The 17035-nt window shown below is 39.8% G+C and overlaps 1 protein-coding gene and 1 pseudogene across 1 annotated transcript in view; one reads left to right on the plus strand and one right to left on the minus strand.

The window, feature by feature from the left end:
* The window catches only part of CCDC191 (coiled-coil domain containing 191), a 71085-nt gene that overhangs the window by 2611 nt on the left and 51439 nt on the right, over positions 1 to 17035 (minus strand). Inside the window, exons 14-16 of the mRNA XM_058555828.1 lie at positions 6504 to 6647; positions 2426 to 2578; positions 1335 to 1480 (exon numbers count right to left, since the gene is read on the minus strand). Coding sequence (XP_058411811.1) covers positions 1335 to 1480; positions 2426 to 2578; positions 6504 to 6647 — 443 coding nt within the window. The remainder of the gene's footprint in view (positions 1 to 1334; positions 1481 to 2425; positions 2579 to 6503; positions 6648 to 17035) is intronic.
* LOC131415046 (ATP synthase F(0) complex subunit B1, mitochondrial-like) lies at positions 6895 to 12089 on the plus strand (annotated as a pseudogene).

Genomic DNA, 17035 nt, shown 5'->3' on the forward strand with positions numbered 1-17035 from the left:
CCTCATTCTACAAAAGAGGGACGGGGAGCCTTCGAAAGGTTAAGTTCTGTGTCCAGGGTCACACAGATACTGAGTCCTAAACTTCAAACTTGAAAGCGCAAGCATTTATTCAAAGGCAAGTCCTCTGAAGACCCTCACTCATTGCCTATTTATTTTATTTTAGACAAAATTAGAATTCACTTGTTTATGTTTTCCCAGCCCACAGATTTGAGTACCTGTGAATTAAACCAGGATGAGCAGGTTTTGCTGGAGGTGGGCACCCTACTGGCAACAAGAATGGAACGCTTTTATAAAAAACAGACACACACACACACACACGCACATACACACAAATGAAAACAAAGCAACCACAAATGAATCTGCGTGTAGTGAGAAAAGGGACACTTCTACACCTACACAACAGTCTTCACACTTCAGAACCTGGAGGCATATGCTCACCACATTCTGCTCATAAGGAAGACACCCAATCACGAAAAAAGGACAGATCATTTGTTTACTCTCAAAGGGAAGTGCATAACGAAATTTAGAACATTTCTATTCAAAATGCTTAAAATTAGAAAACAAAGAAAAAACTTACTTATATGGAATACCTTATTCCCCAAGAATGCTAGATTAAATAAGACATCACTATATTGTAAATATTAATATGGCATACAGTATGATTTGCTTATATAAAGTTCCAGTCCAGGCAAAACTAAACCATAGCCTTGAAGGCTGCATACTTAGGAGGTAAAAGCAAGAAGCAATGTAATGAATGTTCATCACAGAAGACAGGAGAGCAGTTTACCTTTGTGGGGAAGGGCAGGACTTGTGAATGGGAAGGAGCCTGTACGGACTTCTAGGGGCCAGTAATGTCCCACTTCTTGACCTTGGTGGTGGTGACATGGGTGTCTACTGTAGAGTAATTCATTAAGCTGTATTTGTATGATTTAAGCACTTGCCTATATTTGTGTTATATTTCACAATGAATGTTAAAAAAAATTGAACTTAAAAGATAAACCTATAGACTAATAAAGAATACAGTATCTTGGCTTAGGTGTGTGCCATGTATTTCACATCATTTTATTCCCTTGCCAGTCCCTATGAGGTAGAGAGGGCAGCCTCCTCCTCTGGCACATTTGACAGATGGTGACCCTGGAGTTCCAGGGGATCACCAGCTTGCCTTCACCCCCGTGGTCAGTAGGTAAGCCGGGACTCCCACCCCTGCCTGGGATCTCCCAGTGCCGGCTCTCCTAGCCTCCATCACGTCTTTTCAGACACATTCTAGGCACAGAATACATTGCAGAGCAATTGTAAAGTCAGTGAGTGCATTTCCATAGAGATGGAAACCTCACCTGTCACTGTGCTCCACTGCAGTCTCGTGCTTGCTCTGAGCATCCATCTTGGCCTCCTTGACCAGGTTAAACCAGGCCCTGAAAATCTTCTTCTGAAGAAAATGTACCCATAGTTTTTGTACTTCTTCCGCCAGATCGGTCAGGTACTGGGGGTGAGGACAGGAAAAGAAGTGAGACAAATAATATCACAGACAAAGACTTAGAGCAAATAAACTGTACAAAAGAGAGAGAATCGACACAAACACAAAAGAGAGGAACCAAGGACCCTGGAGGCACAAAGAGAAAAAGGTAACGTGGCCATTAAGATAATATCCTCTGTAATGTAGTAAAATAAAATAATGGAACCGAGGGAGTAGAAACAGTTATAGACTGTGGGGGTAGGTTTCTAGTAAAATCACTTGAGCAATTGTGGGACAAGAAACAAGAAGTGAGTATAAAAACAAAAGCTGATGTAATGATACATTACAGTTTATAGAGATGAACACTTTCTGTGTGAAAAGAAACAAGCTTAAGATTTTACACTAACAAAAAATTGATTCGCGCAGCAATACTCACTATAGCCAAGACATGGAAGCAACCCAAGTGTCCCTTGACTGATGATTGGATAAAGAAGATGTGATATATATACCATGGAATACTACTCAGCCATAAAAAAGACAAAATCGTCCCATTTGCAACAACATTGATGGACCTGGAGGGTATTATGTTAAGCAAAACATAAGCCAGAAAGAGCAAGACAAACACCTCATGATTTCACTCATATGTGGAAGATAAACCAACAAATGGACAGATAGAACTGTTTGGTGGTTACCAGGGGCAAGGGGGGTGAGGGGTGGGCACAAGGGGTGGAGGGATGCATTTTTATGGTGACTGACAAACCATAATGTACAACAAAAATTTGACAATAAAAAAAGTAAAAAAAAAGTTGATTTGACATTTTCATATTCATTTTGAAGCAATGAATTGGATTGACTATTCTATATTGTTCCTGAAAAAAACATACTGACTATGGACATGCTGGAGTGCGTCTAATTTCCTTATGTGGGGTTGAGCAGAGAATGTATTTACAGCTCCCTTCCCTGTGGCCTCACCTGCGCCCAGCTCCGGATGACTCTCCTAAGCAACATTTGGGAATAAAGTTGATCAGCCTGGGCCGTCTTCCCAGCCAGGCTTTCCTGACTAAACCGGAACCAGGTCAGCAGGCATTTCCTCTGTAGGGCCAAAGAGTGATGTTCTTCGGCCACCTGGACGGTTTTCCAAATGAGAAAAGGAAGTTATTCCTTATATCTTAAACCATTTAAGGAAACACACATCACTTTGGCAAACGATGCTGTAAACGACATGTAGGCAGTTACTAGAAAGGACAATCTTAAGGACGTTCAGCCTCCATCCTAAAAGCTTTGACTACTCACCCTCTTATATGGGGCTTTTAGCTTCACATCATGCACAGCCTTTCAGTGCTGACTCCCTGAAGACCACAGTGACTGGCTGGTTATTAGGGAAACGGAATAAACCACCTCCACAGCCATGAGTTCACTTGCACCAAGTTTTGAAGTGGGTGGCTGGCAACATTCTCAGTTTGTTCTCCTGCAGCTTGGACAGCAACTCCATCACAAACTCCTCTTTATTATGTACTTAACCACTTTCTAATTGAGGAAATGCCAATCCTTTCAATTAGTTTTGTAGAATGAGCTGTCACTAGCATTGAAATTTAGACATTATCAATAAACTGTAAAACCATTGGATAGAAAAATAACACGATGAATAATTTAATGTCTTACCAACTTAAAAGGCTCAGAGCATCATTCTATCAAAATAAACATAGAACTCAGGGTTCCTAGATTTAAAAAAGTAACTGTTAAATTCTTTCAAGAGGTAGGAGGGAGGAACCGTTCTCTCTCAGTCCTCTCCAGACAACTACACATTTTTCTAAGCCCTGTCTAGCTACCCAACACTGTGAATGTGATTGACCCAAGCGAATCTCTTGGCAGTCACACTTACTGGCCACAATGACCATCACAGGAGGTCTCTGTGGCACTGAGACCGCTGCCTGTCCTGACTCGTCCCAGCCTGGGAGCCAAAAGGCGAGAGGAGCGGGAAGCACACGGCCTCCTGCCCTCCCTGCCCTCCATCCTCGGAGAAAAGGGAGAGAACCAGGAAGTAGAAGAGAGATTATCACAAGGTCCCTAAGAAGTTCTGACAATGGTTGCTGGAATAAATGCCATACAGCACACGTGAGTTTAAGAGAATGAATTTAAGGGAAAATGCTAAATAACTCTTCTGAAAAAATGTTATAAACAAGCCAGGAACTGTTTAACTGGAGGCTTCTTCTTTCTTAATTTTTTCTACCCCTTCCTGGAAGCCAACTCTGATGGGTGAAGAAGCTACCTCTTCCTCTTACTGTCCCCAGAACTCTTTCTTTTACTTCTTTTTATTTTTTTACTTTCAACTGGTGGTTGGCATCTACACACACCTCTGGTTCCTACACAGCTCAAAGGCATGCCAGAACCCCAGGATTCTGGGAGGAGGGGGTGCTGAACTCCATTCTAGCTTTGTAACCAATGCACTGTGTGACCTTAAGCCAGTCAGTTCTCTCTAGGGCTCAGTTCCCTTATCAACAAATTGAAAGAGATGGAGAGGAGTGCTAATGTTCTAAAATTCTATTACCCTGTTGTGCTGGCTGAATAGGTGGCCCCTCAGGGATGGCCATGTCTTCATCCCTGGAACCTGTAAATGTTACTTTACATGGTAAAAGGGATTCTGTAAATGTGATTAAGTGAAGGATCTTAAAATAGGGAGATTATCTTGGATTATATGAGAGAGCTTTAAATGTAGTCATGAGGGTCCCTATGAGAGGGAGGCAGGAGGATCAGCTGATATCAGTATGACATGTGAGGGTGAAAGCACGAGGTGAGAGTGATCGAGGAAGGGGCGGTGAGCAACAGAATGCAGGCGGCCACTAGAGGCTGAAAAGGACAAGGAAACAGATTCTCCCCTCGGAACCACCAGAAGGAGCTTGCCCTGCCGACACTCTGACCTTAGCCCAACAAGTCTGGTTTTGCACTTTTGACCCCCAGAATTTTAAGATAATAAATTTGTGTTGTTTTAAGCCACTAAGTTTGTAGTAATTCGTTATTATAACAGCAATAGGAAACTAATACACTTGTTATAAACTAGAGAGATGATTTTCAAAATGTGGTGCTCAGACCACTTGTGTCAGAATCCCCTCGGCTACTTTTAAAAAATGCAGATTCCTTGACAACCCCCCAACCCCACCCCCATCCCCCACTCAACAACTCAGACCTACTGAGAATACCTGGAGGTGGGACCAGGAATGCGCATTTTTATAAGTGCTCCAGATGGTTTTATGAATAGCAAAGTTTGAAAATGCTGGTTTCAGATCTGTGTCTTCCTGTTTTTATTTTAATTGGGTTTTTCTATATCTAAAGCCTATAATTGTCATTTTGAGCCCAAATTCTTATTTCTACTTTTACATTCTTATGAATACATTTTTAAAAATTTAATTTGGTTATTTACCCATAGATTCTATTTTGTTTCTAAATTTTATACCTTTCTTGATTTTACTCAGTCAAAAACAAGGACCAAAAAAGAGGAGGTGATAAGAATATAGTGTCTTTCCAATGCCTGTCTGCTCTTCCTTTGCGTATTAATAATTAAAAACAAACAAAAATATACACAAAAGCCAGATAAAACAAAATAAAACTAGGAGCATTCAACTGGACAGCAAACTATCTGATATGACCAGTCTTAGTGGTAGTATGTAAGAAGCAAATTTCAAATTTCATTTCCAGATTCATTTATTCAGGGGACTAAGGAGTCAGCCCTCCCATCTCATTACTAGGAAAAAGCCAAAGCAAATGGCTTGGGGCACGGATGGGTCCAGGCCTCCAAACAGGGTGGATCCTGTTGCCCTTAGGCCTGACCACCACAAATCAACTTCCTCAGTTGGTTTGGAATACTCAATAGTTCCAGAACCACTGGTAAGGAGACTAAGGACAAAAAATCAGAGACAGAGAAAAAAGAGTGAGAAGGGCATTTAGGGAAGATGAAAAGAAGGAAAGAAAGTGTGAAAATAGGAAGAGAACAAAGATAATGAAGGGCGAACAGACTGGCTAGGGAGGACAAAAGCAGCCTAAGTCACATTCACAGAGGAATAACCTGTAGCATTACTCAATTTAGCGGGAGTCTTATGATATGAAGCATTATTATTCATCTTTAATCTCGGTTTTCATAACCAAAAATGCTAGTCTTACTTTTCAGTATTAACCTGGCCAAATGTGTAAATAACAGTGGTCATAACTGGTATACATTACTGAACTAATTATTAAATAGAATTCTAAAGATAACATTTTATCTATTTTGAGCTTCTTGATCATTTAGTTGAATGCCCTGTTGTGTGCCCTGGATAAATCTGAATTTCCATGTATTTGATTTCACATATCTCCATGTGGTAGAGTGGATTACTCTCCCCTGTAATAGGATTATACACCCTTGTGATTTCATAGTGCCTCCCAGGTGGGGCTCTTTCTCCTCTCAATGGCCCTGAGTTTGGCCCCATGACTTGCTTTGGCCAAGGGAATGTTAGTGGACAGGACACAACCACAGGTTTCACATGGGTTTACGTAACTGGGTTTGGCCTTTGTGCCTCAGACATTTGCCAGGTGAAAAGTATGCCCTGGATAACTGCTGGAGTCAGAAAGAGAGGCTGTGGAGGGACCTGAACCCAGTCCACAACTGGCTCACAGACACGAGAGTGAGAAACAAATGCCTCAGTTGTAAGCCCCTGACGTTTGGAGGCTGTTTGTTATGCAGCTTTATTGCAGGAGCAACCTGACTAATATACTCATGGTAATTATTTTTCTCTTTATTAAACACTGCTGAAATTGAGAGAGGCCTCTATTCAACTTACCTTGGAGGTCTCTAACCAAAAATTTACTCTAGTTTTTTTCCAACCTATTCAATTACAGAAGTCTTTCTCTACCTTGGAAGACCAAATCTAAGTTCTTATCCAAAACAAATAAATGCACACACTCAACTCATTTATCTTTCTGGCTTTTAAGTCACCAAACAACCCCAAAGCCCAACTGGGTATTTACCCTATTTGAAAAGTCCATCTCTAATTGTGGGGATTAGAGTGTGACACTATACCTGGATGTTTTGCTTGCTTTGCATTCTCAACCTCTTCCAAGGCTCCAGACCTTTTTTTCTTAGCAAGACCCTTTCATAATGTTCTTTGGCTATTGCTTCCAGCTGCTGGTTCCTCTTAATTCTCTTCTGCTTCTCTAGTTCCTTCTGGAAAAAATAAAAAAGTAAAAATGCTGAGGAGGGGCCAAGATGGTGACATAGGAGGCTCCTGAACTTTCCTCCTCTCACAGATGCACTGAATGTACAGCTACGCAGGAAGCACAATGAGCTATCACCTCACACCTGTTAGGATGTGTATTATCAAAAAGATAACAGATAAGAAATACTGGCAAGGATGTGGAGAAAAGGGAACCCTTGTACACTGTTGGTGGGAACGTAAATTGGTACAGCCACTATGGAAAACAGTATGGGGGGTCCTCAAGATTATTAAAAATGGAACTGCCATATGATCCAGCTATTTCACTTCTGAGTATATATCCATAGGAAACAAAATACTATCTCAAAGAGATATCTGTACTCTCATGTTTATTGCAGCATTATTCACAATAGCCAAGGTATGGAAACAACCTAAGTATGCACTGATGGATGACAGATCAAGAAAATGTGGTATAAATATACAATGGAATATTACTCTGCCTTAAAAAGAAGGAAATCCTGCCATTTTTGACAACATGGATGAATCTTGAGGGCATTATGCTAAGTAAAATAAGACAAAGAAAAACAAATACTGGGTGGTATCACTTACATGTGGAATCTTTAAAAAAAAAGAAGTTTGAACTCAGAAACAGAGAGTAGAATGGTGGTTGCCAGTGGCTGAGGGGTGTGAGAAATAGGGAGAGCCTGGAAAAAGGGTACAAACTTTCAGTTATAACATGAATAAGGTCTGAGGACCTAACATAGAACATGATGATTATGGTTGATACAACTGTATTGCATAACTGAAATTTACCAAGCGAGGAGAACTTCAGTGTTCTCTCACACACATATGCACAAAAGGTAAATATGTGAGGTGATGGATGTGTTAATTAACTCAATGGTGGGAATCCTTTTACAATGCATACATATATCAAATTATCATGTTGTACAATTTTGTCAATTATACTTCAATAAGGCTGAAAAAAAAGAAGTAAAAATGCCATGACCAAACAACTATGAATTTCATTTCAACAAATACCTAATCAATTTAATTTGAATATGTAACCACTAAACAGAACTCTGGAGCATTAAAAAAAAAAAAGAGACAATTCTCCCAAGGGCGTGAGGAAAAGTTGGTCATGAGTCCTACAAGAATCAGGACTATGCATTTTCTTGGATTTATTCAGTATTGTTCACAGAAATGATTTACATCTCGCCAAGTTACTAAAAAGTAAAACATCCAGTTAGGAGAGCAATCAGTATTATTTTTCCCTCATTATTATGGAAAACCTAGCAATATGGCCCCTTCATTCAGATTATGGGGTAGAGAGTTATATATAAATAACCCTATTTAAATTTAAAGGTACTCCATACTCCATTAAAAGTCTAGAAGAATATTCTTACACTGAGCTGTTTTTTTAAAGTAATCAACAGTAAGTCCAGAGAAGAGTTAAAATATTTGATCATCATTAAATGACCCTCCCTCCTCTGAGGAGGAGAAAGATTAACCACCCCTGGTGATGCACTCAGAAAACACACCCCTAAGCCCCTCAAAGAAGAACTGCACCTCTGAGGGACTCCCTGAGAAAGATGACATCATACAGATGTCATGATTTCTTTTATTTCTTTTTCTCTTTTTAGTGAAAATAGGATATAATAAAAGTGAGAGGGGGGCCGGACCCGTGGCTTAGCGGTTAAGTACGTGCGCTCCGCTGCTGGCGGCCCGGGGTTCGGATCCTGGGCGCGCACCGATGCACCGCTTGTCAGGCCATGCTGTGGTGGCGTCCCATATAAAGTGGAGGAAGATGGACACAGATGTTAGCCCAGGGCCAGTCTTCCTCAGCAAAAAAGAGGAGGATTGGCATGGATGTTAGCTCAAGGCTGATCTCCCTCACAATATAAATAAATAAATAAATAAAAGTGAGAGGAAAAAACTACCTAAAAAGGATGACAACGGGTAGCAAGCGACACCCATTATGAAAGTTACAAGAGCAAAGGCGAAGACTTCAGACTGCCTTCACAGTAGTTGTCATCCATGTAGCATAAACACAAAAACGTTTAATTTAAGCTTCTTTTTCTTTACTTCCCACAGTTTCACTTCAGGAAAAGCATTGGGGTGAATTGGCCGATTCTGACAAGTTACTTAATTGCCTGAGCCTTCTGTGAGAAAAAAATAAAGAGAGTGAGCACTGGAACATTTCCAACATGGAAGAGAGATTTGCTCTGATCTTCTAATCTAAACTAACTGTGTCTGTACAAACTCTTCAAAGTAAAATGTCCCTATTCTCTAAAGTGTTAAATCAAAATTATAGTCTTTTTTCCAGACACTTGAAATGTTGAATTGAATGGCCAGAAATAAAAATTATTTCCAAGAATTTTCTTATGAGTAACAAGAGGAAACCAAGGGTTATGTGGGGGAGGAAAACAGAAACTGGCCATTGTCACATCCACTGAAATGTCCCCGTAGCATTGAGGCAGCAGTTGCAACTTGCAGACAGGAATCTAACACAGACAGTAAGCCTTTGAAGAAGCCCTCAGGCTTGGCCAACCCTGTTCACACACCCAACTAAGTTACAGTGTAACTACCTTCCTGGAATTACAACTCTATGGCTGGTGTTTTAGGCTCCAAAGAAAAACCATTTTCAGATGGATTGTGGCGAAAAAGAGCCTTTTTTTTTTGGTGAGGGAGGTCAGCCCTGAGTAACATCTGTTGCCAATCTGCCTCTTTTTTGCTTGAGGAAGATTGGCCCTGAGCTAACATCTGTGCCAGTCTTCCTTTATTTTGTATGTGGGTCACCGCCACAGCATGGCTTGAGAGCAGTGTGTAGGTCCACACCCAGGATCCGAACCTGCGAACCCCCGGCCACCGAAGCAGAGCACGTGAACCTACCCACTACGCCACTGGGCTGGCCTCTTTAAAGAGGCCTTTTTTAAAGTCTACTTTCCTGTGGAAAAATAGGAAGAAAAACATTTAATAAATTAGAGATCTGCTTGAGCCAAAATTTTGTATTCTTACATAGCAATTTAATTTAAATGTGTATTTCCTCCCTTGATTAAGGATTCTGCAATAGAGTTGGTTGTATTTAAGTAATATTACCATATTTTCCATTTCCTGGTATATAAAATGTCTCTAGTAACACCTGCATCCAAAATTACATGAAATGCTGCTGTCTGCTTTGAGATGGCACTTATACTGGAGATCTGTGCAGCTAGGGTTCCATAGACTAGGGTTCCATAGAGCATAGGTCACTCAGGCTAAAAAGGGATAAATCAGGGTATCTTTTTGATTTAAATTATTCAACAAATGACATGCAAAAAGTCAGATTCATTTCAATGTCTATATCCACAACTAATGCTTTAGAGAAAGACGAGGAATTACAGCAAGAATTAAGAGGAGTACAGGGCAGTCGACCCCACCCCCAAACTCTCTGCCTTCCATCCATTATAAGCCACCCTTTCATTGTGCTCTGGAACGTATTCCCACTTAGGCACTCCTGGTAGGTTATACCTTCTGCTCTTATATCATGAATTTCTCCCTCGCAACTGGATCATTCTCATCAACATACAAATATGTGCTGGTATCTCCCATCTTTAAAAAACAAAATAAAACCAAAAAAACAATCACCAACAGAAAAAAATCCTTTGATCCCATGTGACCCCTATTATACTCAAAGTCTCTATTTCCTCACCTCTTATTCTCTCCTCAACTCACTGGAATTGGGCCCCTTCCCAGCACTGCACTGAAAATTCTCTTGATCATGAATGATCTCCATGTAGCCAAATCAAAGAGTCACTTGTCTGTCCTGCTTTTAATTGAACTCAGCAGCATTTAGCCCAGTTAACCATCATCCACTTGCAGAAATACTTTCTTCTCTTAGCTTCTCAACAAAAAATTCTCTGGTTCTCTTTCTACCTCACTAGCTCCTCATCTTCTGATTAATTATTCATACATCCTAGGACTTGGTCCTGGACCCTCATACTTCTTCTCTATCCAGACAATCTCCCAAGTTGATTTTATTCACTTCCAGAGCACTAAAAACACTGAAATGTTTTCGACTCCCAGATTCCTTACTATAATCTTGATGTTAGGTTTATATACTCAACTGCCTATTGACACGTTCATAGGCATCTCACATTTAACATGCCCCTAGTGGACCCTACATCCAGCAGCTCAAATACCACCTCCTCAGAGAGGCCTTTCCCATCTTGCTTCTCCCATTACAACTCTCCCTCCCTACTTCTGTAGTTGTTAACTTGTTTATGGCCTGTTGTCCCCAACTAGCATATAAGCTTTGTGAGGGCAGGGCTGTTGTCTGTCTTCTCATTGCTCTATTCTAACCCCTACAACAATGCATGTAGTAGATGCGCTACAGATATGTGTTAAATGAACAAATGTGCTTGTTAAGCAATTATGGGAGACCTCAAATCTTGCCTGGTCTTCTCTGATAAATTTATCTTTTCAACCACAAACTTCATCAACTGTCTATCAATCAAAAGAATATCAATACAGCCATACAAGTTATTGCTTGATAAGACAATTATCATTATTAATGATACAGTTACCATTATTATTACTAGCAAGTATGCTTTTAATAAAAATAGAGCAAAAGGATATTAAGAGGAGTTTAGAATTTTATTTTCAAAAGGTCAGTGTGTGAGACCTGTGTGTGGCCACCTTACTGCTGCACTTGAGGGACTACGCCTTCGGAATCACAGGGACACTAAGCCACCATTTGGACCACCACTGATCACGCTGTCCCAGGTGGTACTTCCTTCCAGCACTACAGTAGCCCCCTTCCTGAAGAATGTAGCACTTCTAAGTCCCAGGGAATTGCAAGTAACAAGAGTCTTTCACAGAGGGCAGCCATGTCCTGACTCTGAACCATTTCTTCCTGAATAGACGGGACACATTTATCATGGGCTTATCCATGAGGAATTCTTCCAGTTCCTTTATCCTAAAACTGTTGTCACAGGACTTATCTTGTATTTTCTATCCAAAGAAATATAGGTGATTGCCCTAGAGACCTTCTTTACCATATTAACAGTTGGGTTGCTCATCTGTGTAATTAGAAAATATGGTACCTCTGTTGGACAATCTGCCGATCAACTTAATGAGCAAAAAAGTGCCCAACTAGAAGAGGTGAAGCAGGCTTCCATCAAACACATCCAGGAGGCAAATGATTCAGAGAAGTCACAGCAGGCACTGGGTCAGAAGTGTCATTCTCTCTTTGGTGTCCAGAGGAATCACACTGCTTACTAGGAAGAGCTATACAAAGTATACAAGGAGGTAAAGAATGGCCTGTGTAGAATATGATGCATCAAAAGGAGTAAAACCACATGAGAAACTGGGTGGAGAAACACACTGTGCAGAGCATCTTTGCCCAGAAGCAAGAGGAGACAGTTGCCAAGTGCATTTTAGATCTAAAGCTGCTTGCAAAGAAAGCTCAAACATAATCAGATCTGTAAATGCATCTATCTCAAGTGAGACAGCTATGAATAGCTGATTTACTAAATGGAAACTAGTCTATGTGACAAAATCTTTTTGTCTATTGTTGTGGATTGAAGGTACATTTTACCCTTCCTAAAAATGAAAGATTTAGGCTTGGTATAGTGAAAGAGATAAAACAACCTATTGGCCAGTAGTGTATTTCTCATCTTTCTTGCTTTGCATAAGCAGTTTGCTTCCAGCAAGAAAACAGCTGGACAGGCACCTTCTGGGAGACACAGGACCCCAGCATTTGCTTACCTGCAGCAGAAGCCACCACACACCATGTGAGCCAGTAAGATAATTAAACTAGAAATTTTGGTGAATTGCTGGAGGCCAAGGATGGGACAGCATGAGAAGGGTGAAGCTCCTGAGGGACACAGTCATAGGGAGGTTCCCACCTCTTTGCAGGCTTTTGCTCTAGGAACTCCACCAGGCTCTCCCAGAAAGGATCAGGGAGAACCCAGATAAAGTTCCCACCATGATGCTGGCTGGGGGAGAGGAATAGCAACCAATGCAAAATCTGACCAGACCATTCTCCCTTAGGAAACGAAAGGCTTCATCTGCAAGCAGCACCACCTGAGGGCACTAGTGGAATGCCACTGAAGCTGGGGGAAGGGGACTCTGCCCAGACCAGCCCCCTATCTCACCTAAGTGGAGGCGGAACCTCACAGAGGGAAGGGCTTTAAGGTCACAGACTGAGCCAGCAGATACTGAAAGAAGGGAACAGAGAAGCAGGGAAAAGCTCTACTCCTAGAGCAGGAGCAGAAATTCTTCTGAGTCCCAATACTGTGCACTCCAAAGACTGAGATTTAATCAGAATGTTAGAGAATGCTCCCTGTCATCCACAGCCCACCAGTACGCTAACAAACCTCCAGTAATAAGGGTGGAGTACAACTGGGAGAGCTGCAAGAGACAGACTCTCTCTGGGGAAGAGCACAAAGGGAAGACCTAAAGCCAAGAGAGGAGACAAAAACAAAGTCACTAGAGCCAATTGAAGTCTATGGTGCCCATAGCAACAACAAACCTCAGCAATGGTAACCATAGCAACAACAAGCTTCAAACATAGCCCAACTCCTGACTAGATTAACAGAAATCTCCAAACTAAATGCCCATTTATCTCGAGTTTCTGTTTCCCTGTACAACATGTCTGGCTTTCAACAACCAAAAAATATAAGACATACCAAAAGAAAAGAAATAAACACAGTCTGAAAAGATAAAGCAATCATATGACAGAGATGTTGGAACTAACAGAAAGAGAATTTTAAATAACGATAATATTAAAGGCTCTAATGGAAAAGGTAGTCATCATTCAAGATCAGATAGCTAGTTTTAGCAGAGACATGGAAACTACAATAAAGAGTCAAATAAAAATGCTAGAAATCAAAAACACATGGTAATAGAAATGAAGAGGGCCTTCAATGGGCTCCTTGTCAGACTTGACATAGCCGAGGAAAGAATCATGTAACTTGAAATTAGGGTAATAGAAATTACACAAACTGAAAGGCAAAAAGAAAAAACAGTGAAAAAAACAACAGAGTATCCACGAGCTGTGGGACAATATCAAACAATGTAACACAAGCATAACTGGAATCCCAGCAGGATAAGAAAAAGAATGCAAAAGGTGAAATATTTGAAGAAATAACGGGTAAACATACTCCAAAATTCCTGACAGACACAAAACTACATATCTACGAAACTCAGAGACCACCAAGCAGGGAAAACAAACAAACAAATCACACGTACGTTGACATTCAAACTGCTGAAAACCAAAGACAGAAAAAATTTAGAAGGCAGCTGGGGAAAAAAACCCCACCTTACCTACTGTTATGGACTGAATGTTTGCGCCCTCTCAGATTCATATGTTGAAGATCTAACCCCCGGTGTGACTGTATTTGGATGGGGCCTTTAAGGAAGAAATTAAGCTAAAATGAGGTCCTACGGGTAGGATTAGTGTCCTTATAAGAAGGTATATGTAAGAGAGCTCATGCGCTCTCTGTGTGTGCATGCACTGAGGAAAGGCCAGGGGAGGACACAGTGAGAAGGCAGCCGTCTACAAGCCAGGAAGAGAGCCCTCGCCAGAAACCAACTATGCTGCCTCCCTGGTCTTGGATGTCCAGCTTCCAGAACTGTGAGAAAGTTAATTTCTGTTGTTTAAGCCACCTACTCTGTGGTATTTTGTTATGGCAGCCGAGCAGACTAAGACACTTACAAGAGAACAAAGATAAGAATTACAGCAAACTTCTTGTCAGAAACCAGGCAGGCAAACAGAAAACTGAGTGACATCTTTAAGTGTTAGAAAGAAAAAACTGTCAACCTAGAATTCCATATCCAGGAAAAAATACCCTTCAAACATGAAGGAGAAATGAAGACCTTCTCAGACAAACAAAAACTAAGGGAATTCACTACTTGACAAGAAATGTTAAAAGAAGTTCCTCAGGCAGAAGAAATATGATATAAGTTAAAAACTTAGATCTACACAAAGAAATAAGGAGCATCAGAAATGGAAGAAATGAAGGTAAAATATAATCTTCAGCTTATTTTTAATTACACCAAAAAGTAACTGTTTAAAGCAATAAAGCAAAGTAAACCAATAACAAGGAACTGTGTATTTATAGTATATATAAAAGTAAAATATATGACAATAATGGTGAGAGACTGAATCTTCCCCATGAGATGTGGAACAAGGCAAGGATGTCTTCTCTCACTACTCCTATTCGACCTTGCACTGGAAGTCCTAGCTAGTGCAATGAGGCAAGAAAAAGAAATAAAAGGCATACATATTGGAAAGAAAAAATAAAAACTGCTTTTATTGGCAGACAACATGGTTGTCTATGTAGAAAATTCCAAAGAATCTACAAAAAAAAAACCTCCTAGAATGAGTAAATGAGTTTAGCAAGTTGCAGGATTCAAGGTCAACATACAAAAATTAATTGTGTTCCTATATAGCAATGAATAAATGGAATCTGAAATTTTAAAAAGATACCATTTATAATAACACCAAAAAAAGAAGTACTTAGGTAAAATCTAACAAAATATACACAACATCTGTGGAAAGCTATAAAACATTCAGGAAACAAATCAAAGATCTAAATAAATGGAGAGATACACTAGGTTCATAGATTAAAGACTAAACGTTGTTAAGATGTCAATTCTCCCAATTTGATCTACAGATTCAATATGATCTCAATCAAAATCTTAGCAAGATTTTTTTGTACATATTGACAAGATTAGTCTAAAATTTATATAGAAAGGCAAAGGAACTAGAATAGCCAAAACATTTTGAAAAAGAAGAATAAAGTGGAAAAATTCATACTACCTAATTTCAAGATTTACTATAAAGCTATAGCAATCAAAGACAGTATGGTATTGGCAAAGCCATATACATAAGATAAATAGAACAGAATAGAGAACCCTGAAATAGACCCACACAAATATAGTCAACTGATTTTTGACAAATGTATAATCAATGGAGGTATCAATGGAGAAAAGACAGCCTTCTCAACAAATGACACTGGAACAACTGGATGTCTATAATGCAAAAAAATGAACTTGGCACATACTTTACACCTGATGCAAAAATTAACTCCAAATGGCCAACAGGCCTAAATATAAAATATAAAACTTCTTAAAGAAAATATAAGAGAAAATCTGAGTGACCTTTGGTTTGGTGATTAGTTTTTGGATACAACACCAAAAGCACATCCAAGAAAGAAAAAATTGATCAAGTGGACTTTACCAAAATTAAAAACTTTTCCTCTGTGAAAGACACTGTTAAGAGAATTAAAATACAAGCCACAAACTGGGAGAAAATAATTGCAAATCATATATCTAATAAAGGATTTGGTCCAGAATATATAAAGAACTCTTAAAACCTAGCAATAAGAAAAAAACTCAACTGAAAAATAAGCAAAAGATCTGAACAGACACTTCACCAAAGAAGACATATAGATGGCAAGTAAACAAACGAAAAGATGCTCAATATTATTTGTTGTTTGGAAAATGCAAATAAACCCCACAATGAGATACTACACACCTATTGGAATGGCTAAAACCCAAGAAACATACAATAACAAATGCTGACGAGGATGCGGGACAAAAGGAACTTTCTGGTGAGAATGCAAAATGGTACAGCCATTTTGGAAAAGAATTTGGCAATTACCTATAGAGTTAAATATAGACTTAGCATACTACCCAGCAATCACACTCCGAGGTATTTACCTAAGTGACCTGAAAATTATGTCCAAACAAAAACCTATATGTGAATGTTTAAAGCAGTATTCATAAATGCTGAAAACTGGAACCAATATCAACAGTGAAAACGGACAACTAACTCTGGCATATCCGGATGGAATACTATTGGAATTTGGTGATAAAAAGGACTGAGCCTTTGATTCATGCAACAACATGGACGAATCATAAATGCATTTTACAAGTGAAAGAAGCCATATTCTAGGAATCCATTCATATGACATTCTGGAAAAGGCAAAACTCTAGGGATGGAAAACAAATCAGTGATTGCCAGGGGTTGGAGGCTGGGAAAAGTGGTTCATGACAAAAGGGATGCACAGGAGAACTTTTAGCCCAAAGGAACTTCTCTGTATACTACTGAGTTATGGATACACAACTCTATGCAATTGTTAAAAACCATAGCACTGTACATCACAAAGAGTGAACTTTAATGCAGGCAAACAAAATCAACTAGCATCTCAGATTCCAGAATGGAATGTACCCCATGACAAATGAATCTAATTGTATTACAAATGACACAACTGCACTCCAGGAGGTGGAAAAAAATAGGAGCTGACCTAAGTAACTAGAAAACCAAGTTTTAATTGGAAACTGTAAGGTTAAAGACAAAAGGAACTGTATAAATACTGTACTCTAGTTGGTAAATTTTCTCATGGGGGTATGG

This window comes from Diceros bicornis, chromosome 15, assembly GCF_020826845.1.
Source record: "Diceros bicornis minor isolate mBicDic1 chromosome 15, mDicBic1.mat.cur, whole genome shotgun sequence".
Taxonomy (NCBI): Eukaryota; Metazoa; Chordata; class Mammalia; order Perissodactyla; family Rhinocerotidae; genus Diceros; species Diceros bicornis.